Source organism: Typopeltis vanoorti, chromosome 13 (assembly GCF_054136105.1).
Source record: "Typopeltis vanoorti isolate ZY-2024b chromosome 13, IOZ_Tvanoo_1.0, whole genome shotgun sequence".
NCBI lineage: Eukaryota > Metazoa > Arthropoda > Arachnida > Uropygi > Thelyphonidae > Typopeltis > Typopeltis vanoorti.
The window spans coordinates 53,340,103-53,365,877 of NC_143561.1; the positions used below are offsets into that span (position 1 = coordinate 53,340,103).

General features: G+C 34.1%; 1 protein-coding gene across 2 annotated transcripts in view; it reads right to left on the reverse strand.

Annotated features, from left to right (window-relative positions):
* The window catches only part of Cdk12 (Cyclin-dependent kinase 12), a 585,582-nt gene that overhangs the window by 419,679 nt on the left and 140,128 nt on the right, over positions 1 to 25,775 (reverse strand). The window contains exon 9 of one of the 2 annotated variants that reach the window (XM_090402548.1): positions 24,797 to 25,092. In XM_090402548.1, coding sequence (XP_090258674.1) covers positions 24,797 to 25,092 — 296 coding nt within the window. Of the gene's footprint in view, positions 1 to 24,635; positions 25,093 to 25,775 lie in introns of those variants that run through there. The other variant, XM_090402547.1, reaches the window with a different exon arrangement.

Consider the following 25,775-nt stretch of genomic DNA (forward strand, 5'->3'; position numbering starts at 1 on the left):
TTTCAGAGAGATGATGTATTGGAAAATGTCCTGAGAAGGTTTACTAAGTTAGTGTCAGGTCTGAGGAATGTCAGATACAAGGAGAGATTGAGGGAATGTAATTTATAGCCTTGTGAACAGAAGAGAAGATATGATTGAGACATATAAGCTAGGGAGGGGTTGTTACCAGATTAATGTGGAGTAAATATTTCCCAGAGTAGAGAGAGGCAAGGGTAGAACTAGAGGCCATCCACAGAAGCTGTATAAGGAGGTTGTGAGCGGGGGGGGGAGTGAGAAGCAGGTTCATTGCAAGGAGAGTGATTGGCAAGTGGAATGCATTGCCTGAAAGTGTGATGAGTGCAGAAACTATAAATGGGTTATAGGCACAGTTCAGTGAACTTCCAGCATGAGAGAGTATAGACCTCTTCGCAATGAGTCCTTTGACTCCATGGGGATCAGATGTTAATAACTAATGATTTTAAATACATCTTACAAAAATTAAATATGTGGATTTTGATGGTCACAACTATCTGAAATCATTTATACAGAACATCATATTAAAATGACAAGCAGTTGCTCATAAAATAATTATATATAGGAAAAGATCTGACAAACCTGAACTTATACTAAGGAAATAACATATGATTTTAAAATGAATAAAAATAAAATTATATTATACTTCACAACAAATTTATTTTTGTTTGCATCCAGATTTTATCAAAGTATAAGAAAACAAAAGTGTGAGCATGAAATATCGTCAAGACTATCTGTATCCATCTTCAAGCTACTTGTACATATAGACAGAGAGGATGACAATATCAAACTGCTCTTTGTACCTGTTGTTGAAAGTTTTTTTACTTGGTTATACTATAAATTAAATATACCAAGAAATTATATACTTGGTTTAATCCTTTATCCAAGTGTAAGCAAACAAAGTTTGCACCTGAAGTATTTTGAGGACTGGGGCAACTCGTGGTAAAGGTGGTATGATTTCAACATTACTTGCCTTAGTATCCCATAATGCAAAGCACATCTCCTTGCAAACATGTATAATGCTCTAATCCAGAGTATTTTAATAATAAGGTGTGACACCTTTTGGCAACTCATATATGAAAATATGACTTCTGCATTACTTCAACCTGGTATCACCTCTGGATCTGGTTTCCACTGATGAGACCTCAATAAAGGTTGAAACCAGTCTGGGTAGTGACCCTTCCCATAATGCATAGCATTATACATGTCCGCAAAGAGATGTGTTTTGCATTATGGGATACTAAGGCAAGTGATGTGAAGTCATACCACCTTTACCAAGAGTTGCCCCAGTCCTGAATATACTTCAGGTACAAACTTTGTTTGCTTACACTTGAATAAAGGATTAAATCAAGTACATAATTTCTTGGCATCTTTAATTTATGCTCTTTGTACCACACATATCAGAGCAGGGGTTCACTCTGCAGACAAGTTTCAACTTTTACTAAACAACTATTTGGAGATAGCAGATAATTCTCATATACAAATAGTAAAATTTTTGTCATGTTGTACCATCATTTTTTATTTTGGTTTAACCAATAGGAATACAATTTGGTCGGCTAAATCCCAAATTGCCAGCCCATCCTCGTTCGTTCAGTATCAAAGTAGATACCCAACAGGGTGCACCACGAGAAGGTGAGGATTGGACATTAGGTCAGAAGCCCTGGTCGGTTCTCCGCATTCCTTTAAAGGCTATGTGGAGGTCTCCTCTCAGTTATACAGCTTTGACCCTCTAGTAATGACCCCCTAGTAATGATGTAATTTTTTCATGTAGTACTGTCATATCCTGTACACCCCTTGAGGGTACATGGCAGGAATTTGATGATGATGATGATGATGATGAAATAGTAAAATGTGTGCCATCATACTATTACATTACTCTGGATTACTGATAGTTGTAACTGTAACAAATTTTTTCACTGGGTTATAAAATATATACCTTACATAAATTGTATCGTGGTTTTCATCCAATTTTAATGAGAGCATAGGCAAGCAAAAATTTGTTTGAAAAAACATGTTTAAAGCTGTTTAAAAAAAAAGTGTAAATTATGCAAAGAAAATAAGGCAATACATTCTGAATGCATTTAGAATGAGGCTGAAATTTAGTTGCAACTTTTCTCTAATAACTTGCCCATGGCGAGCAGATTTCTGAAGCACTGCTTCAGAGGGAATGCATGAAGTTTTACATTATGATGACAGTCACTTTAGAATGAATGACTCTCACTAATGTATAACACCATGCACGTCCTGAGAAGAGAAAATGCTGTGCATTACAGAATGCAAAATGAAACAAGTGATGAAAAATGCTCTTTATATAAAAGCCAGCTTAGTAATGAAGTCACCTGAAATAAAAAAAACTTTTGGTTGCTTACTTAAGTAAAACTTATGTATGGATGAAAACAAGACCATACTAACTTCAAGTATAATATACTTTCTAACTCAACAAAAACTTCAGAATTAAAATTACTTTAATGAATGAGTACATTAGTGGCTTATATATATATATATATATATATATATATATATATATAATATCAACCACACACACACAAAAGCAGTTGCAAAATCTAACACAAGAATGCTGAAAAAAGTGGATAAGAAACTTACTGACGTGTTCTTGAACTCCAGAAGGTTGTAATCTTTGGAGAAAATGGTGCATGGACAGAACATAGGAAGTCAAAATGCAAAATAAAGGAGAAGGGAGTTCTTTTGGAAAGTATAAAGTTAAACTGTGTAGAGATTGGATGTTGACTGACAACTATTTGTGTTTTCATACACAAACAGTTGTCAGAGGAAAGTAAAGAAGTGATAGTGGATTTTTAAGGAGTTTTTGATAGTGTGCATCAAAAACTCCTTAAAAATGATTGATGACAGCATCAATGATTTTTAAGGAGTTTTTGATGCACAACCCCAAATGTGAGAACAGTATTCTAAGGTTGTTGCAAATCTGGAATTTATATAGTCTTAGGAATTGAATAGGAAAGAAATATAGGAATGGAAGAAAACTTCAAGTTTTTTTGTTTTTTTTTATAATATACTGAGGATGCTATGGATCTGTTTGTGCCAAGAGATATTAAAGATGTCAGTCCAAGAAGAGAAACTGATCTTGATGGAGATCTGTATTATCAGAGGTGAAGTAAAATATGAGATTTTTCTCAAGAGAAATAAGACAACATTTGATAGTTTCGAAATTCATATAGTTGTCGTGCTGTTCTGAAAAATGGCAAGGAGACCAGATTTAAAGCAATGGTTATGAAAAATTTTGAATCTTTAGAATGATTGACTACAAGGTTCATTAAATGAAAAGTAAGAAAGTAAAGCTATTGATAAGACTGGAAGTCACTGAAAGAAGTAATTAATGTATTTATAAGTGAAAGAAAAAAAGTGGATAATGGTGGGAAATCTGAAAGAAGAAAGCATCTGTCATGACGTGTAGTGAATGACTAGAGAGAAAATTATTCATCCAATTGCAGAGGAGGGGAGGAAAAGACATAAGAAGGTAACATAGTAAGTAAGCCTCTGCATCACATCTGATCAAATGCCCTAGAAACTTCAAGAGTAATATTTCCAAGACATTTGGAATATACAATTCTCTAAATTGTTTTTGGCTTGTATCCAAAGGTGGATATGGCCGGTTAGAAGGCCTGCTGTGGAGCAATAGTGACAGAATCCATACTGATAATAACTAATTAACTAGTGGGCTTCAAGGTAATGAAAAAATTTGGAAATGAATTTTTCCATTGTTTTTGGAAGGAATGAGGAGGTAGAAGGACAATGGGATGGTAGTCTTTTACTTCCACTTTTTCTATGTAATTTTAGGTGTAATTTTTTTTTTTTTTTTTTTTTTGATGGACTGAATATAACCTGAGTTCCATGCTGCTGAGCAGATGCCAAGTGAATGCGATAGCACGTACAACTTGCTACAAACTCAAAGTGTAGCAAGAAAATTTTGAGCAACAGCAGATCAGAAAAGTGAAGGTATCAGGAAAGTGTAGTTTGAGAATTGAAGTGGATAGTCTAATAGCTTGAATTTCTGTGTTAAAAAAGACAGGTAAGAAGTGGTAAACACTGTTACAAATATTCATACAATTTTTTTTTTTTTTAATGATTTTTAGTATGTTTCTGGTATTTTTGAATTTTTGTGTCATAGTTACTTTTATCACATCATTCACAGCTGGTAACATTAATTATAGAACAATGGCATGCAGTGTAGAGAAGAAAGATTCATGAACATGTGTCCCACATAAGGTGAACCAATTTTCATGTTTATATGTGACCTTGACAGTGCCCCCATTAATGCCACAATGCTTGGACTTTCTCCACATATAATTGGCAGAGTATGTAGCAGGATTATTTACCAGATGATAACAGAGTATCCTAATGCATTACCATCAGGTTCAGACAGTCCTGTGTACTTCCTTTACTGTTGTGCCACTAAATTGAGAATGAAAGTGAAAGACAACTCTGACTGCAGGTGGTATGTTTTGCTAGATGCAGAAGAGGCTGCTCTTCTGAGTGTACATTTTGCTAAAAGCTAGAACCTGGTGTATGCAGCACAGAGCATGATGCTAACCTCTAAACTGGTTGAAGAAACTCAGGTGCATGAGGAGGAGGTGATACTAGAGATGTTGCATAAACAAAATAAGAATTTAGCAATAGTGGCTGATGGTATATCAGCACAAATGCTAAAGGAGTGTTTAGCTGAATTGGCTGCCTTTGACCCATCTATATAATTTGAGTCTCAGCACAGGGGTGAAAAAATTTCATAGGGGTGGAAAGAATGTATGATAATCCCATTGCACAAGGGGTGGTGCAAAGACTGATGTGTCTAACTATTTACATATCAGTATCTCTAGAGTGATAGTGAAGATTTTAAAAAAGTTGATAAGAGACCACATACATAAATGGCTTAAAAGAGAATCTATATTTTACAATGAACAACATGGGTTTACTAAAGAAAGGTCATATTTGAGTAACTTTCTCACATCTCATAATAATGTTATAGCTGAATTAGACAAGAGAAATGGATACATCATGATGCTTTTTAACTTTGCTAAAGCTTTTGACATGATACAGCAAAGAAAGCAGTTGCATAAGTTGGAGGATATGAAATTAAATTAAAACTATTAGTTTAGATAAAATGGCTGACAGATAGATATCAAAAAGTAAAAGGAGGGATGGGAAATCTGAGATTTGACATTGTTTGCCAGCTCTAATAGTTCTAATCCAGTTGTTGACAGTGAAGAAAACAATTGATTCAGCTAGAAAGGAATGTCATAAAACTGTTTGCAAGGATAGAAAAATCATAACTTTGTGGTGGACACAAGTTAAACAGGAAAACATACCAAAAGTTGAAAGCAAGTAAATCAACATATGTTCTAAGAGAATACAGAGAAAAATATAAGAAATCAAAGTAACATATAAAAGTAGCTACATAAAAGAATATAGAATATCAGGAGTGAGAAAATTTTCTGGAACTACTCAAAAAGCTTAGAAATCAAGAAAAGAGTACTATAAAGAAATAACAGAGAATAAAGATGACATGAAACCTGAAGATATTCTAGATATCTGGATTAATTACTTAATTGTTAAATGAAATAAGATGTGACAGAATGATGGAAGAAAACATTCATGAGGAATGCAATCACAGAATATACATGAATAATGAAGGTTCAAAAAAATTATCAAAATTAGCAATGTAGAAAAGCAGATGGAGTAGATAATAATCAATTAGAAACATTGAAATATTGAGATATGAACATTTTACAATGGCTGCATGGCATAATTCAAATCATCTGGAATTTGATCTTCTGGTTAGAAGTTCAAATTATGGAAAATTAAAGCATAGTTCTAATAGTACCCATTGATATAGAATGAAATAAAATTGAATGTGAGAATTATAGAGGAATTTCCTACTGAGTATTCCAAGTAAGATTTATGCAAGCATACTTGAGAAGAGGCTAAGAAAAACTGTGGAAGAGAAGTTCTGAGAAGAACAAATTGGATTCAGGTCAAATAAAGGTTATCAGGACCTGATTTTAACTTTAAGACAAACAGTCGAGAATTCATGGGAGTATAACAGGGATCTGCATTTAATTCGTTTGTAGATCTGGAAAAAGAAATGGTGTCAAAGACAGGTGTTCACAAACTGCTACAATTGTGATATAAATGGGAGCAACACTTAGTCCATATTTAAGTTGTAAATCAGCCTTTAGAATTGAAGGCAGTCAAGCAAGAAGTTTTGATGTAAAATCAGGTGTAAAACAAAAGTGCACACTATCTCCACTGTTATTCATCCACACAGATTACATAATGAAGTGGCATTATACAAGAAATATTTCATAACATAACTTGGGGTTATTTTGCTCTTTACCTCAATCCATCATTGGTATTTATTTGTTACAGGCCTTGTAGTCACTGAATGGGAGTAATATAAAAAATTAGAATTTCATGCCTTCTACAAATATGTCTATGAGTACAACATTGTTACAAGTTAGCAACTTTTCAGCAAATGAGGAAAGCGGTTTTTTTTTTTTTTTTTTAATTCCATATAACTTGGAGAGCTGAAGCATCTTGAAAAAAAAAAAAAAAAAAAAAGAACCATGTTTGGCATCTAAAGCATGCTTTCTGGATTATCTAACCCTCAGTTAACCCACATTAGTAATGAGTTTGCAACCTTTTATGGATGGGATTCGCATAAACATAAAATAGGTGTATTTACCATTTTCTAATTTGGTATTAAAATCTCTACTAAATGATGTTAAATTACATAAGTTTTGATCTTGATTAACGATACCATATTTAGTAGCAACATTTTTTAAAAAAACAATTCGTGTTACAGGCCAGCTCTATGCTTAGGCATAGAGCTGGTCCTGTGTAACAAGAGGCACCAGCCTAGGGACGTAATGGCTTTGGTGCACCAACATCATAAAAGAAAGTAATAGTATTAAAGAGGACCAGAGAGCCAAAGCGTTGGTGGTACGAGCAGTGTCCCCAAAATGCACTGTTTTGGCAATAACTGTAAACTGCTTTTAACAATAAAGAATTTTATGATGCCTGTGTTGATAAAATTGGCCTAGGGACACCACAAACTAATCTAGGGGGTGCCACATACCCTCGAGCCAGCACTGATGTTACATGTAATAATAAATTACATGTAACATTACAATTACCCTAATCACACACATATATTTTTTTGTCTGTTTTTGAAAATCGTCAAGCTTATTTTGGATAATTGAAATGTTTCATTTTCCATGACCAGGAAAATATGATAACACACAATTCCCAGCTAAGTAACCTGTATAAAGCACCTCCATTGTAATGTACAAAAGTAGGCTGATCTTAATAAACTTATACCCTTTGAATTTTCATTATAATGTATGCATTTTTATCCTTGTCACAGTGAATGAACACATGTGAAATGTGAAATGAGAGAAATAAGGAGGCATGTAGAACTTTAAGGAAAACTGTTTCCAGAAAGTTGGACATCAGAATAAGATAATTTTATTTTTCTTATGGTCTGAACACCTATAAAAATCTTGTTACAACAGAAGGTTCTTCTCCTCCTACTTCAGAATATGATTATATGCTTATTTTTAATGTACAAAGTGTAAAAACTAAAATTTGTATACATGTTTTCAAATGTGTATGGAAACTAACTAAATTGTTTTTCCATGATGTATTTTTAAATATCACAAAGCAATGTAGGAAATCAAGCTGTACCATATGTTGTTTCTATAACTAAAACTTAGACAATGAATTAAAGTCCCAAGCCAGAACTAAAGATAACACTAGGTATAGACATTTAATGAGAAAATTTTCCAACATTCAGAGAGGAGTACAATATATAGCAGACTTTAAGAGTTTCAATGAATTTAAAAGGCTAAACATGAATAAATGTGAAATGAGAGAAATAAGGAGGCATGTAGAACTTGAAGAAAAACTGTTTCCAAAAACTTGGACATCAGAATAGGATAATTTTATTTTTCTTATGGTCTCAAAACTTGTTACAACAGTAGACATTCTCCTCCTCCTACTTCAGAGTTCAAAAATAAAATCAATATACCCTGAATGGTTCCAACATGATTACCCTCAGCAGCATCTCTCTTCACTAATATTCTTTGTAATGAAACTATTCCTCTACTACTGCAAAATTGATTTCCTTTTGGCATCAAAGTAATCAACTCTGATGACCACTCACAGAATTATACCTGGAAAATAAATTTCATAAAAAAAAGTGCTTCCATGAAATTTATCATCTTCCTTCTGCTAACCAACTTTTCTATAAAACCACCAGAACTCCAAATTCTTATCTTCTTACCTTACTTCTGTTGTGTTAACAGCATATTTGTCAGGACCTCACAGAAGTGAGATCTTCAGCTCTCCTAACCTAGATAAAGAAACAACATTCTCACACTGTTGTTGTGTCATTGTTTATGATTAAGTGAAAGCCACTAAGTAACTGCCATGAAAAGGGGTCAATCACATTAATAAATAAATAAATACTGATATTTCAACCCAGTTTCTTGATCGTTTTCAAGGTGAATCTATAAGGAAAAGCAACTAAGGGTGTTTGCAGCTTCGTGATCGAAATAACTCGTAATAATAATTTTATTCACAACAGCAGCATATCACAATCCATTTTTAATAGAATTAAATCAACATGCTCCACCAGTATGTAATGATTAGCTTCATTACAATCAAAAATCTGTATATCATATTAGCACAAATTCATTAATATAAAAAACTTAAACATAGCAGAGCACAAAATATAAATAAACAAGCGTTAACTTAGGTAATAAACTTTTATGAAACATCCTTTTTAACTTCCATTTATTAACCATACTACTAGTGTTATTCATGCAGATGACTGCTGATGATCTTATTGTAACTTTCTTCACAGTGTATATCTATAATATTGTTGTAATATGGATTAAGGCTTCTGAACTTCAGCTGAATCATTCCTTCATTTCTACTATAATGATGCAAATCACTTCTGCCACTAGTTGTTTACACTCTCTTTCAAAGTTGTTAATGCAAAGAATTTTTTTCTACTAGTTCACATGATGCTTTTCTCTCATAACATGTTAAGCTTTGCCCAAATTACTCTTTTGTATTCCAAATCTTTCACATATATTCACTGACATTTCTCCTATTCTGTATTTTGTTTTTTTATATGCTCCCACACATGGAAGGTTTTGGTTTTCATAAATCTACAATACACATTTTTATTAATTTTTTTGTATTTTTTATAATTTATTTTTTACATAGTTCACAACCCTGCTCTAGAGACCAAACATGGAACTTTTTCAAGTCACTTCAGGATTCCAATAAGCAAAGTTATGGTCTCATGCCAGGCCATGAAATTCATCTCCCTACCTAAAGACAATCACAAACATCAATGCCTCCAAGGTGGGATTCAAACCCACAGCCTCTTGGTTGGAGAGCTAAACCACTTGGCCAGCCAGGCATGACCTATAGCTCATCACACAATAAGTGGTAGATCTTAAAAAGCTAGGTTTCCTCATTAGCCAGGTTCCAGAAATACACTCGCCAGAAGCAAGTAAACAGAGACAGGGGGTAAGTGAATTTTTGGCCTCATTCTAAATGCATTCAAAATATATTATTATTTTTTTTTTTTTGCATAATTTACTTTTTTTGTCTTAAAAAAAAGTATAAATTATCAAGTTATTTGATCACAGGTAGCTGCCAATGAATTCATTAGAGAAGTTTTATTTCCAGAGAGTGGGAAATAAAATTTCTGGATCTAAAATCCTAAATTCGAACACTACAGTATCCTCTTTTAAAGAACAGCAAACTGAAAGAATTGCAATTTTTATTGCTGGTTTTCTTTAAAAGTCATAACATAAGCATATTGTCACTTTCCTCTTGCCTTTTATCTCCTTTACAGTACACAACTTTATTTTTCTTTCTATATGAAAGACTTGTTTTTTTTTTGTAATAATTAAAAGCTCAACCTTCTGTACCCCCCCCCACACACACCAACAGTTGTTTTGTCATTATTGTCATAATATAACAATTGATAATTTTTAAGCATTTTCATTTCTATATGAAAGACTTCATAAATATTCACTTTCGAGTTCCCAAATATCTCCTCATTTCCCTCAACAATATATAGGATTATTTTCACTCCACACATGCTCCACTACACAACATACTTCCGGCTTTTGTTTCAATCACGAATCAATAAAAATGAGCTGCTATTACACGTTATACTTATTGCGTTTGCTTGAAAACAGTAAATCTTGCACACTTAAACTGTGAGAAAATATGTAAGTTTTTCATATCATATATGCATTTAAATGAAATTGCAGTTATTTCCAAATAAAATACCATTTCTAATCAAATCAATGCATTCATTTAGTTGAATATTAAACTTACAAGTATATACATAAGCATGACATATGTGATCAATTATTTTAAAAAATAACTGTACTTTTCTCACAGTATAATTTCATTAAAAATAAACCAGTAATTATAAACAAATTTAATTGGTTATAAACCAATTAAATACTGTAGTAGATCTATACATCTTATTTTTTCAACACCTTTACCCCTTAAGTAGGTGCACTTTAATATAGTATTGTCCTAAGCTTATTTTCACAGTTCAAACATGAATAAGCTTAGTGTCATCAAATATGCTAAAACTGTGTACATAATGCAGATTCTTTTAATACTATTACTTAAAAAATCCAATTATCTCATAAAGACAAGTCAAAGATCAGATTATGTAACTGAGTACACTGTAAAAAGCTGTCACCTACTTTGTTTTCGTGTCTTCCCTGTGAAATTATTGTTTCTGGTTCATTTATATAACCACACCCTTCATTATGAACAATAAATGAAAGAAAACACAAGCTGATGACTTGTGATGAGCTGTGTTGTGGCATACATTTTAAATCCACCTTAAAGGAAAGCGTATTCCTGCATAATTAAGTCTAATGCATATCGAGAATTAAAGAATGTATTACTTTGTTTTGTCAACATAACATTTAGGTTTTTCATTATATATATAGATGATCTCTCTCTCTCTCTCTCTCTCTCTATATATATATATATTAATTTTAATATAAACTGACTAAAAATCCGAGAATTATAACAAACTGAGATTTATTTGAAAATGCAACATGTTTCGTCGAGATTGACTTCATCAGGCGTTAAGAACATAGAAAGCTATTAAAAGACACCGAAAAAAACATTGAGACACTCTAAAACTATACAATTATAAAGCTATAATATACGACTAAATTACAGTTATTATGAACTTGAGCTACAGTCCGTGTTAAAGTTCTATTGTTGTACACTTGTGCGTGTGTGGAACCATGTGATCTCCAGTATCTGATACTAGGGCTGAAAGAGTCAAGCATATTATAGCTGAGATTATTGTTCATATGAAGAGGGTCCAAGGTGATTTCTTTTGACTCGACAATGCAGCGTTCTACCTCATCGTGGCAAATGTGTAGGTTTGATGTTGTTGTCCAATTTACTTCATGTTGGCGGCTTTTGTTGTTCGTGTTTATTGAAAACAGGGCATGGCCTGATAGGGCAGTAGCTCTGGTTCTCTTGTAAACAATGTCTCTCTGGTGTTCCTCGAGACGTAGGAGGATAGATTTCTCCGTTTGGCAATAGTAAGGTTTTCCGCACTCACATGTGACTTTGTATACACCTGGGAATTGTAGAAGGTTATGAGACTGTTTGTAGTTCAGTGGGAGCCACTTGGGCCTGGCTCCCACTGAAGAGACCACAATAAAGGTCGAAACTAGTCTGGGTAATGGCCCTTCCTTTAATGCATAACATTATACATATCTGCAAGGAGATGTGTTTTGCATTATGGGAGATACTGAGATAGGAGTGATGGTAGCTTGCTCCACCTTTGCAAGGAGTTGCCCGGTGTTGTACCACTTTACCCCAGTCCTGAAGATACTTTCAGGTGCAAACTTTGTTTGCACACACCTGGATAAAGGATTAAAATTAAATTTATTATAGTCTGACCAAGTGAAAAATAAACTTTCAACATGTAAACATCACTGTTTGAGTCTTTGAATAAGTGGACAGACAACACTTACACAAATTTTGGAAGTCACCAACTTACAAGCAAATATAAGATGTATACAGAAATGCTGATTTCCACTGATAACATTGCTCAATAATACTTTGGCAAACACTGATGTACTAATTCCAATCAAAGTTGCTATAAATGAAACAAAAACTTCTGCATATAACCTTACACCCTATCTAGATCAAACAAGAGGCAGCATCATGGCATTTCATCAAGGAAAAGTACAGCATGAAAGAAACTCCAATTTTGGAAATCACAACTGACGATAGACACAGCCTCAAATACATGATAAACATACCCATCCCCCTCCCCCAACTGGAAAAGCTACTTAGCTTCATAAACTAGAAACCTGGTTAAGCAGCAACAGCAACCATGCAGCAGATCAGTTCATCCTAATAGGAGAAAGTGATAAATACCCTCAAACTACTAACACATATCTTGATATGTGTTAGTAGTTTGTACAACATAAATTATACTAATTATTCCTGGCATTTATGAGTATAAGGCAACTTCTAAATGCCAAGGAGTATATTCCCGTAAACTCTCTAGTCAACTTAGAATATTACGAAACTTTCATAGTTTCTACTTTCGACTTTGAAATAATGCTGGATCTAATATCCACTTTGCTTATATAATTTTGCATCGCCGAACTTAAGTCTTTTGGCTCTTTATTTTAGTAATTACCATAATAAACTTCCCAACAAGAGAAGTAATACTTATGGATTTGCTAACATAATCATGCATAGATCAATATCAACATACAGGTTATTAACACAAACGCTTCAATAATTAACACCAAATTACCTATCGCTACCATAATGCTGCTTCATTCTACTATGCCACCACCTCTTTCCCAACACACTAAAATTCTACAAGACAAACTCAACCCCCACTATCATAGTATAGAGCATTGGTGACAATTATATTCTCATCATCATCATCAAATTCCTGACATGTACCCTCAAGGGGTATACAGGATATGATAGTACTACATGAAAAATTTACATCATTACTAACTTCCTATCTACAATTTTCCTCCAAATCAGTCTGTTACTTGTTAAGACTCCAACATTATCAGATCTTATATTTCTATCGTCTAAGGCACTTTGTACCGTATCAATCCACCTATATCATGGTCTTCCTCTGGGCCGTTTTCCTGCCAACCTGGCAGAGAATACTTGTTTTGCTAATCTTTCCTTGCCCATTCTGTTTAAGTGACCATAACGCATTCCTGGATGGTGGCAATGTAAAGTTCTTTCCTAATAGTTTTTAATATGATATTGCCATTGATGCCATCTGTTCACGCCTCTAATCTTTCTCAGGACTCTCATATCTGCGGTCTGTAGTCTTTGGTCAAGTGTTTTATTTCTGACCCAGCTCTCAGATCCATAGGTTAAAACTGGTTTGAACACTGGCTTTTATACTATATACTAATTTTATACTAATTTAGTGTTCCGACTAATTTCTCTCTTATTCCATATGAATTTATTCAATTGACTGCCTACCATACCAGCTTTGTTGATTCTGTTGCCTATTTCCATATTTAATTTACCATCTTCAGTAAAAATCGTGACTAAGTAGCTGAAATGTTTTAATTGTTCAACAGGTTCCCGTTCACAACACAGTTGACATTTTCAACAATTCTACCTATTTTCATCGTCTTTGTCTTTTTAATGCTGACCTTCATACCATATCTATTACAACAGTTATTCAATTTAGTCAGGGAATCTTGCAAACTTGTAGCAGATTTATTTAGAAGTATAACATCATCCGCATAAAGCAAAGAGCTGACATTAACATCTCCAATTCTGATATCACGTTTAATACCACTTTCCTTCATAATGTGATCCATATAGATAATGAATAACAGAGGGGATAATGTACATCCTTGTCTCACACCAGATTTAACATTAAACCATCGTCCTGTACTTCCTTCAATTCTAACTGCTGACTTACAACTCAAATAAAGACTAAGTATTGCTTGATATAATGCCCCATTGACACCATATAACTGTAGCGTATTGAATAGCTTCTCTCTTGGCACCTTGTCATATGCCTTTTCCAGATCGACAAAACTTAAATACAGATCTTTGTTATATTCCCATGCTTACTCAACTATTTGTCGAAAAGTGAAGATCTGATCCTGACAGCCTCTATTTGGCATGAATCCGGCTTATTCTTCACCAAGCTTTTCTTCCACAATTCTTCTCAACCGTTTCTCAAGTATGCTTGCATAGATCTTGTCAGGAACACTCAGTATGGAAATACCTCTGTAATTCTCACATCAAGTTTTATTTCCCTTTTTATATATGGGTACTATTAGAGCTCTACTCCAATCATCGGGAATTTGTTCTTCTGTCCAGGCTTTCTGAACTACGCAGTGCAGCCACTGTAAGACTTTTATACCACCATACTTAAGCATTTCTGGTCGAATATAATCTATTCCTGCTGCCTTTCCATATTTCAAGCCTTTGATGGCTTTTTCTACTTCAAGTATGGATATGTATTTCTGACCGTGTGCCTGTTGAGTGTTTTTTACCACTATACTATCACTGCTTGTTTCATTTAGCAATTTTTCGAAGTAATTACTCCATACTTCAAGGATATCTTTTTCTCCTGTTTTCATGTCACTTTTATCATCTCTAACTCCTTTTACAGCACACTTTCCTCCATTTCTAAGCTTCTTCAACAACCTGCAGAATATCTTACCACCTTCTTTATATTTATTTTCTATGTTCTTGCCAAAGTCCTCCCATGACTTGTTTAGCTAGTTTTACACAGTGTTCTTACATTTGTCTCTGTATTCTCTAAGCGCACGAGCTGACTTATTTGCCAGGAACTTTTGATATGATTTCTTCTTTTCCTTCACTGCCTCTTTAACTTCCTGTGTCCATCATGGAGTTCTGATTTTTCTATTCTTGCAGACAACCCCACCACATGCCTCTCTGGCTGAATCAATCAGGGTTTTCTTCAAGGCTTGCCACTGAATCTCCAAGGTTTGGTTCCTGTTCTCAAACTCTTTCATTTTTTCTTCAATAATCTTTGTGTATTTTAGTCTACAGTTCACATCTGAGAGCTGCTCAACTTTTATTCGCTTGAAAACTTTCTTACATGTTATTCCTTTCAATATGAAATTCAATTTTATCCTGCTAAGACTAAATAGTGATCGCTTCCAATTTCAAATCCTCTGTACACTCTGGTGTCCTGCACCAGGGAGAAAACATCACTATCAACAATAACATAAAATGAGACTTTTCTTATTCCTTGCCTCTTCTCTCCATGTGAATTTGTGCACATTTTTATCTTGGAACATGGTGTTAGTAATAACCAGTCCATGTCCTGAGCAGAAATCCAACAGGTATTTGCCATTATTATTAGCTTTGCTCTTTTCTCCAAATTTTCCCAAAACATTTTTGTATGTCTCACAATCACTTCCTACTCTGCTATTTAGATCCCCAACAAGGACCAACTTTTCATTTTTCATTGTGTCAGTTACGTTTTCTAAAGCATAAAAAAATTCCTCCACTTCTACCTTAGTAGCCCCTTCTGTGGGATCATAGGCACAAATAAGTCTCATTGTCCAATTCCCCATTCTGATATTTGCCCACATCACTCTATTTGAAATTGCCTGCCATTCAAGAAGATTTTGCCTCATATTTATTGTTGAATACTATTGCTATTCGTTCTTTTCCTTGATTGTCATTGCCTGAATATAACATTTTGCATTTATTGCTCAGAAAGATCTCACCAGTTTTTGTTTTTTTTGTTTCAGTCACCCCTATTATGTCGATCTGGTACTTATCTAATTCAGCTAGCTCCATTTCTTTGCTATTTAGGCTTCTTATGTTGATAGTACAGATCTTCAACTCTGGTGATGTTGAGTTGGGATGTGCTTTCAGATTTGTTCCAGTAGGTGACTTTTTGCTGTTCGCCCTGGTTCCCTGGCAAAAACAACAGGGGCCTTGTTTAACTGTGTGACGCCCCAGCCAGTATGAGATTTTGTCATGTTGTACCATCATTTTCTATATTGGTTTAAGCCAATAAGAATACAATTTGGTTGGCTAAATCCCAAATTGCCAGCCCATCCTCTTCGTTCAGTATCCAGGTAGATACCCAACAGGGTGCACCAAGAGAAGGTGAGGATTGGACATAGGTCAGAAGCCCTGGTCGGTTCTCTGCATTCCTTTAAAGGCTATGTGGAGGTCTCCTCTCAGTTATACAGCTTTGACCCTTAAGCACCCCAAATATTATATTCCAATTATATTCTATGAACCTCTATTTATCATTAGAAAAATTACACAGAAGAATTGTTTCTTCTGTGTAATATGCTTGTTCTGAGGTCTAATATATACTAGCCAATAAGTGAACACCCTTATGGAAATACTAAAAAAATCCTGAGCATTACAAATTTTACTATTTCTAAGAAATTACTGCAGTAACCCTTATCATAACAACACAGAACAGATATATATATCACATAACACAACCAACCACAATTCTTTACAAACTAGACACAACTCATACAGAGTAGATGTGAGACAGCATCTCATATGTACACTAATCAACAGCCTGCCACAAAATTTAAAAAAAAAAAAAAAATTACATAAAACTAACAGTGAATGCTGTATCAATAGTTAGTAGAGCAGATAACATCCAAATACACTATATAAATTACAGAAGCAACACCACCATCTAAAAAAAAAAAAAATACCAAACAAAAATATCAATGCTAATCCCACTCTTCATAAAAGCTTACCCTGGCTTCGAAGTCAGTGGAATTACATCACCTCAACATGCCTTCAATCTCCTTATCCTTATTATTGTTATGTTTACTTATCCAAATAATGAATGCACTTAGCACTATGTAATGAATCTTTGAACTGATCTGAAATTGCAATGCTTGAATTGTGTATATCTTGTGTGATAACATTTTTGTAAAATAAATAAATAAATAATCAAAACATTATTTATTATGTAAACTGCAATGTGTAGTAATATTCACCTTGTGTAACTATGAAATACAACTGTAAATTATTACTATGATTATTATTAATAACAAAATACTGCCAGCTTGGTTGGCCAAGAGATTAAGGCATCTGCTCTCCAACCAATAGGCTATGGGGTCAAATCCTGCTGGATATTTGTGATTTAAGCGGGAGATGAATTTCATCGCCTAGTGTAGAGAATACCACCAAGCTTATTGGAGGTCTGAAGTGAGTTAAAAATTTCCATGGTTGGTCTCTACAGCAGGGTTTCTGGACTATGTAAAAAAATAAATAAAAATATCGAAAATATAAAATTAATAAAAAAAATATATATATATATATATATATATATATATAGAAAAAAAATTCTTAGGCCACATAAAAAAATAAATAAAAAGAAACATGAATTATATTCTTATATCAGTTGTATTAATTCCAAATTATATAACATGTTAATTAAAATCTGACTGAACCTCTTGTAAGAAAATGTAGTAGTCATTTAAATTTTACAGTATAAGTATATAATTTATTTGAGAGATGGTATACACTATTTAAAAAAATTACTATTATTATATCACACCTTCAAGGAGTCCAAGAACTTGTCACAGGAAGGCGTTCTATTCTACACAGTAAACGTCTGTAGTGTTTTAATAATTTAGTAGTTTGGATAGAAGGTTTATAATTTTCTTTTAAAAACCTGTCAAAAAAATCACTTCTTGTCTCAGTCCTAAAAGTTGAACTAAAATCTGATGGTGATTTTCTCCAATATACAGAGTAACATATTCTATGAGGGATTAGTGAAAAGTAAGATAACACGTTTTTTTTTTTTCTTAATAATGTTGAAAGGAAATGAGATAAAACATGGTGGAGAGATAAACCTGATAATAATGTTCAAAAATACTGCATTATAGTGTGGTGCTACTATTACCTCACAGTCAATCTCAGTTGCAAAATGGCAGCTACGATGAGTGTGGTCCAAAACAGGCGTTCGTGAAGGTATTAATTTTTTTTTTTTTTTTTGCAAGCCAAAGGGGCTTCCTCAAGTGACATTCACCATGAACTGGTAGCTGTGTATGGCAAAAAGGTGATCTCAAAGAAACAGGTGTGTTTTTGGTGTAATAAATTTAAAACGGGCCATAGTGACATTGAAGATCGACATCGGACCAGCAGGCCCTCATCAAACAAGACAGAAAACAACGTTTTGTGCACACAGAGCATTGTTCTTGACCAGCAAGTGAAAGTGCACGAAATTGAACAAGTGGTGAACTTGAGTAAGTCCACTATTTATGAAATTGTTCACATGTCCTTCACTTTCAAAAGGTGTGGTCCTGCTGGGTTCCCTGACAATTGCCAGAAGAGCACAAGCCAACATGCATGGGGATGTGTCTGGAAAATCTGTTGCAATACAGCAACAAAGGCAAGGATTTTCTTGCTCACCTAGTCACAGGAGACAAAACATTGGTTCATCACTTTACCCTAGAGAGTAAACCCACAACCTCCTGTGTGCAAAAAATTCAAAACAGTTCCCACTGTCTGAAAAGTCGTGGCCAGTGTTCTAAGATCACAAAGCGCTCTGTTGGTGAACTTCTTGCCAAAAGGAAGAACAATCAATGCAGAGTTTTACTGTGTAATGTTGAACAAAGTGAAATCCAACATTCGAAGCAAACAGCAGGACTCCTGACAAGCAGTGTGATTTTGGTGCACGACAACACTACTCCACACACCACTTGTGAGTGGTTGTGGTGTAATTGTTGGGAAACTCTGCAACATCACCCCGACAGTCCAGACTTAGCACTTTCATTTGTTAGGTCCTCTCAAGAACCACCTTTCCAGACGACATTTCATTGCAGATGATGAAGTTCATCAGGTAGTGCGATGTTAGTTACTGGGTGTGGGCATAGACTTCTTCAGTACTGGTATTGATAAATTGATTTATCATTGGGATAAGTGCATCAATAAATTTAGAGACTGTGTGGAGAAGTAGTGCATGTTCACTTATTTCTTGGTGTATAATTTAAACTTCCTATTATTAAACATCCGCGAGAAAGAAAAAAAACTGTGTTATCTTACTTTTTTGGAAACCCCTTGTTCAATACTTCTAACCAGGATAGATTGATAGGGATATTGAAAGAAAACATGAAACAATCTGATTTCTAATAGCAGAGAAGTCTACCAGACCATGCCATTAATAACTTTATATATGAATAAATTATTTAGAATAAAATGAAAACAGTACACAGAAGTCAAACCGACTGCTCGGGAAGTTAGGTAAGGTCCCTTTCCAACTATTTTGATAAAACAAATATATACTTATTTCCAAGTTTTTTTGGGAAACATTTTAATTCTTTTATATAAATCCTAAAGATTTATATAAAATTAAAAGTATGGATTAAAATAAAATTAAAGATTTTTATAAAAAATTAAATGTTTCTTCTCAAGAAACATTTAATTTAGAAAATGTATTTACGAGGGACGTCCAGAAGTAAGTTCTGATGGGCTATCAGAGAAATAAAACCATACTTACAAAAAAAAAATTTATTGGAAATTAAAGTAGACATCTTTCACTACTTTTCTACATAATTTCTGCCATTGTTCAGGCACGTATCATAACAGGGCACCAAAAGTTACCATAACGGAGCATCAAGAGTTGTATATCTTCATCATAGAAGGTTGCCACCTGTGATGCAAACCACGTATTCACAGCTTCTTTGACCTCGTCATTGTCTTGAAACTGCCAGTCACCAAGGAAAGATTTCAGATGTTTGAACAGGTGAAAGTCGCTTGGCACGAGGTCAGGACTTTATGGGGGGATGATGGAACTGTTCTCAGCCAAAGGTGGTGAGAAGTTGTTGCATTACACCAGCTGCGTGTTTGCGCGCGTTATCATGAATCAAAACAATGCCCCTGGTAAGCATGCCATGTCGTTTATTCTGGATTGCACAACGCAGTTTCTTAAGGGTTTGGCAGTACATACTCGCATTGATTGTGGAGCTTTGACCCAAGAAGCCTACCAGCAAAATTCCTTGCTTGTCCCAAAACACAGTGCACATGATTCTGAGTGGAAACCGTTGTCTTCAATTTCGTCTTGACTGGTGATGAGGTGTGCCTCCACTCCATGGACTGTTGTTTGGATTCAAGGGTATGTGCGACACCCAAGTCTCGACCCTGGTGACAAGTCTGCTCAGGAAAGCATCACCATCCTCGTGGTAGCGTGTCAAGAATTCCAATGCACTGCCCAGCCGATTCACTTTGTGTTGTTCTGTAAGCATCTTCGGTGCTTACAGAACCCAACGTGCACACAATTTCTGATAATTCAGTTTATCCGACACAATTTCATGAAGACACAAATGTGAAACTTCTGAAAATTGCAGCGAGTGACGTCATAGTGAATACCCTATTCTGTCAAATCTTCTCTTCAACTGAGCACACTAGATCATCAGTCACTAAAGATGGTCGCCCGATCCGTTCATCATCGTTCACACCTGTCATTCCTTCACTAAAAAGTCTTATCCATCTTCATACCATTGAATCACTCATTGTATGTTCTCCATAAACCTCAATAATTTGCCGATGAATTTCAGCTGCTTTAACATTCCTCGCATTCAAGAAACAACTGACCTAATTTCACAAGAGGCGGGTGATTCGATTTTCATAGACATTACAAACACACACCAAGAAGCTTACACACTGCGAGAATGTCTAAAAATGGCACCAATGGCTTGCTAACGAATCAACAAACTCAGCACCATTGCAATCGCAGCGCTGCAGTGAAAATATTTAAAGTGGAACTTACTTTTTGGACGTCCCTAGTACATTTTTTTCTCTATGTTTTATGTGCAACCTTTTCTAAATGATGGAAATTCATCATCATCATCAAATTCCTTACATGTACCCTCAAGGGGTGTACAGGATATGATAATACTACATGAAAAATTTACATCATTACTAACTTCCTAGCTACAATTTTCCTCCAAATCAGTCTGTTACTTGTCAAGACTCCAACATTATCAGACCTTATATTTCTATCGTCTAAGGCATTTTGTACTGTATCTACACATATGTACTATATGTGTGTTTTAGTCTACAGTTCACATCTGAGAGCTGCTCAACTTTTATTCGCTTTAAAACTTTCTTACATGTTCTTCTTTTCAACATGAAATTCAATTTTATCCTGCTCAAGACTAAATAGTGATCACTTCCAATTTCAAATCCTCTGTACACTCTGGTGTCCTGCACCAGGGAGAAAACATCACTATCAACAATAACATAGTCAATGAAACTTTTCTTATTCCTTGTTCTTCGCTCCATGTGAATTTGTGCACATTTTTATGTTGGAACATGGTGTTAGTGATAACCAGTCCATGTCCTAAGCAGAAATCCAACAGGTATTTCTGTCCTCCTTAAATACCTGTTGATAATATCTTAGATCTAGCTTAGATCCACAGTAATTTAATTAATGATTTTACAGTCAACTCTCACTAAAACAAACTATCACTTGTGACTTCGATACAGTTAAATTCAACCGTAGTTATAATTTATAGAATCACTATATCTAATGGCATGTTGCTTTTGCCTCATTACAACTGAACTGTGCAAGATATTTCATTTAGGTTAAAGGACAGGTAGGAATACCAGAAAGTAATTTTAATCAAATGTAGAATTAATTTCAGGTTAATTTACTTTATAAAGAGAAAATGCATGAACTCTACAGTAATTACCTGGCAGTCATCTGAGATGTGTGTCAAATGATTACATAAAGACTCAATAAACATAAGCAGATAAGTGCAATATATTATAACTAGCAGAAACAGCTATGAATGAGCTAACATAACTGCTAAGGTTACACCATACTTGAATAAAACCAAGCATGGAGAATTGAAAATGTGTTCTCCGGAATACTAATGATTTGGTTTTGAATGGAATTAGGCCTATTAATTTTGTGTATTCTCTAGCTGGTTATTCGGGTTTGCAGGGGTTGGTTATTGGCTATTTAGAGTTATGGCTGAAGCAACCAAGGCTATGAGGCCAGATTCCATGTGCCTGTCTGTTAACTGCATATGTACTCTGGATAATTTTGCAAGAGTAAAAACCTGAAAAACTTTTCCACCTCCACACGAAACATACTAGTTAACTCACTGTCATGAGGACAAATATGATGTTGCCCTCATGATTGCAACAGAGAAGCATTCCAGCATAATGAGTCCAGATTCTTTTCCTTAAATGGTGGAATAGGTCTAGCTCTATCTTGTAGAATTACACATAGTGATAATGAAAAAATGTTTTGCTTGGCATGGGTTCAGAAGGATAGCATTTGTAGAATGAAATACCAAAATCATCATCAAATTCTTGATATATATATATATATATATATATAACCTCAGGGAGTGCACAGCATATTATGATAGTACTATGCAAAAAAAAGTTACATCATTACTAACTGATCAACAATTTCCCTCCAAATTAATCTATTATCTGGTCAAAACTTCAACATTATCAGATCTTATATTTCTGTTTTCAAGCACGCTTTTTACCGTATCAATCCACCTACATCTTGGTATTCCTCTAAATCTTTTTCCTACCAGTGTGGCAAAGAACAATTGTTTGCTAATCTTTCCTCTCACATTCTCTTTAAGTGGTTGTAACACTTGAGATTAGCTCTGCTAAGACATCCATGAATGCTAACAATGTTAAGTTCTTTCCTAATATCCTCATTTTTAATATGATACTGCCACTTCTACCTCTGTTCACTCCCTTAATCTTTCTAAGAACTCTCATATTTGTGGTCTCTAGTCTTTGATGAAGTGTTTTATTTCTAACCCAGCACTAAGATCCATAAGTTAAAATTGGTTTGAACACTTCCTTGTATACAGCTAATTTGGTATTTTGACTGATTTCTTTCTTATTCCATATATATTTATTCCGTTCACTTCCCATCACACCAGCTTTGCTAATTCTGTTATTTATTTCCATATTTAATTTCTATATCACTGAAAATTATGCCTAGGCAGCTGAAATGTTTTATTTGTTCTACAGGTTCTACGTTCAGGATCAGTTGATGTTTTAAGTTTTTCTGCCCATTTTCAATAGTTCTTTGTTTTTCTATTGCTGATTTGCATACCAAATTTATTACAAGTTATTCAATTTTAGTCAAGGAATCTTGCAGACTTGTACTGGATTTATTTAGATGAATAACATCATCTGCATGAAGTAAAGAACTAAGATTAACAGCACTAATTTTGATATCAGGTTTCTACAAAGCTTCTAACTAGGATAAATTGACAGGACTACTGAAAGAAAACATGAGGATTCCTCCACGAAAACATGAAACAATCTGCAGAGAAGTCTACCAGACCTCTTTCCAAATCAAAACTTAAATACAAATACTTGTTATATTCCCAAGATTTCTCAACTATTTGTCTTAAAGTGAAAATCTGATCCTGATAACCTCTATTTAGCCTGAATGTAGCTTATTCTTATGAAGCTTCCCTTCCATAATTTTTCATAGCTGTTTCTCATTACAGGGAGAAACAGCAATTCTCACATTCCCTGTAATTCTCACATTCAGTTTTATTTCCATTTTTTATAGATGGTACTATGAGAGATTTACTTCAATCTGGAGTTAGACTTTCTGACCAGGTCTTCTGAATTATGCAGTGCAGCCACAGTAAAACTGTTATACCTCCATGTTTGAGCATTTCTGGATGAATGTCATCTACTCCTGCTGCCTTTCCACATTTCAAGTTTTAAATGGCTTTTTTCTATTTCAAGTATGGATACATGTTTCTGATTGCATTCCTTTTGAGTGTTTTCTAACCTGTACCAAAACCATAATGGCATAATTAACACTGCACAGCCACACTAATATTCTAGTGAAGGACTAACGTCTATTTTATCATGTATCCTGCTTTCACTAAGTGAGGAAGAATATTAGAATTTTATGAGGCTATGTGTGCATATGTGAAACAAATAGATACCTAGATAAATTTTTATCTACGCACTTCATTAGCGCTTGTTAGAGAAAGGATACAACACAAATAGATACCATTAAGATTTAGAACCTAAATTAGATTTAGAAATCTAAATCTAATAGTATATCTCAAATTTTAAACAGTCTAATGCGAATATTAGCAAAATTATTTCATTGAGCTGTCATAAAATGAGTGCTAGATCCATATGCAGCAATTTTTATATTTGCATTACTATTCTAAAGTTTTTGTTAAGGTAGTGTGCATTCTACTGATAAATCTGAAAAAATAACGTGTAAAGTATATTGATTTCACATTATAAATTTTAAATCAATATGCAGAATAACATAACAAAATTCTATACCGTACCTTTTTAGCTTCACCATCTTCAATGCTTTTTTTCTCAAAATAAATATAATAATTATTTAATGAATGAATATAATATTCCACTCAACAGAAAATAATTTATGGTTTTAATAGTTAACATTCAGTGTGTAATGTAACCTGTTAAAAGATACAATTTACAAATCTAAATGCTAAATATGGAAGAGTGATGACATGTTTTGTTGTGTTTAATGAAATATTTGTCCTTAAAAATAACAATATAAATGTTTTATTAATTTTCTTTTTACAATACTTTGTACAAACTGTTCTGCATTATTTGTCAAAATGACAATGAAGTTTTTAACTGTAATGCTTACAGCTAACGAAAGCACCCACACATATAAAAGTATTTCATGAATATTTTGCTGTTATACCTTTATTATCTCCCTGAATAGGTGCTTTATCACTTTCTCTTCCTGTGTTGCTTCCTGATCCCCCAGACCAATTTTCTGATGTTACAGGACCTCGTGAAACAACAGAATTTGGGGCTCGAGTACGCCCACTTACAGATCCAGCAACTCCTCCAAAGCTACCAACTGAATCTGGTAACTGTGGTCCAGCAGAAGCAGGATTTAAAACACGTACTGCTGCTGCTGCTTCTTGTTCTAGTCTCTGTTGTCTACGTCTCCTTTTAGACCACATTTCATGACAATCTTGCCAATGTGGAAGGCTGAAAGAAAATAAAAGTTCGTAAAAATAAAATAAAATAATAATAAATAGTACATTCATACTGTTATGCTTTTTTTTTATAAAACCTGTATAAATAACTCATAAAATGTCTAATGCTAAGATCATAAATAGTAATACATTTTCCTTATTGACAAAGATTATTTATGATAATTATAAGCATAGCATTTTGTTTTTTTCTTTAGCTACACATCATTTAAACATATTAGGTCCAATAATCTATCATGACTAAATAATTTGACATTATGCAAACCTAATTACCGTTAGGATACTTAAGCCTAGCTACATACCATAACATATTTGCTAAAGCATATATATTCCTTGGTCAGTTTGCCTGTGAGGGAAAACCATGCCACCTCTGTATGAGACCAGCCAGCTCAAATTCAAATGAAAAGGCTAAAAGATTCCTTGCATCCTAGGTGGAATTTAAACCCGGATCTTTCCAAACATTAGTCATTATCAACACTGACTGACATATAGAGGCTTTTTTTAAAAAATAACATTAACTATTTAATCCATTTAAGGGATGAAAGAAGAAAGGAAATCAAAATTATGATTTGATACACAAAGGATATATGTGCATAGTTTTGGAATCCAACAGCATAAAGACACCAGCTATAAAAAGTTGATAAACTGTAGTCACAATTATGTCCATAGATTACATAC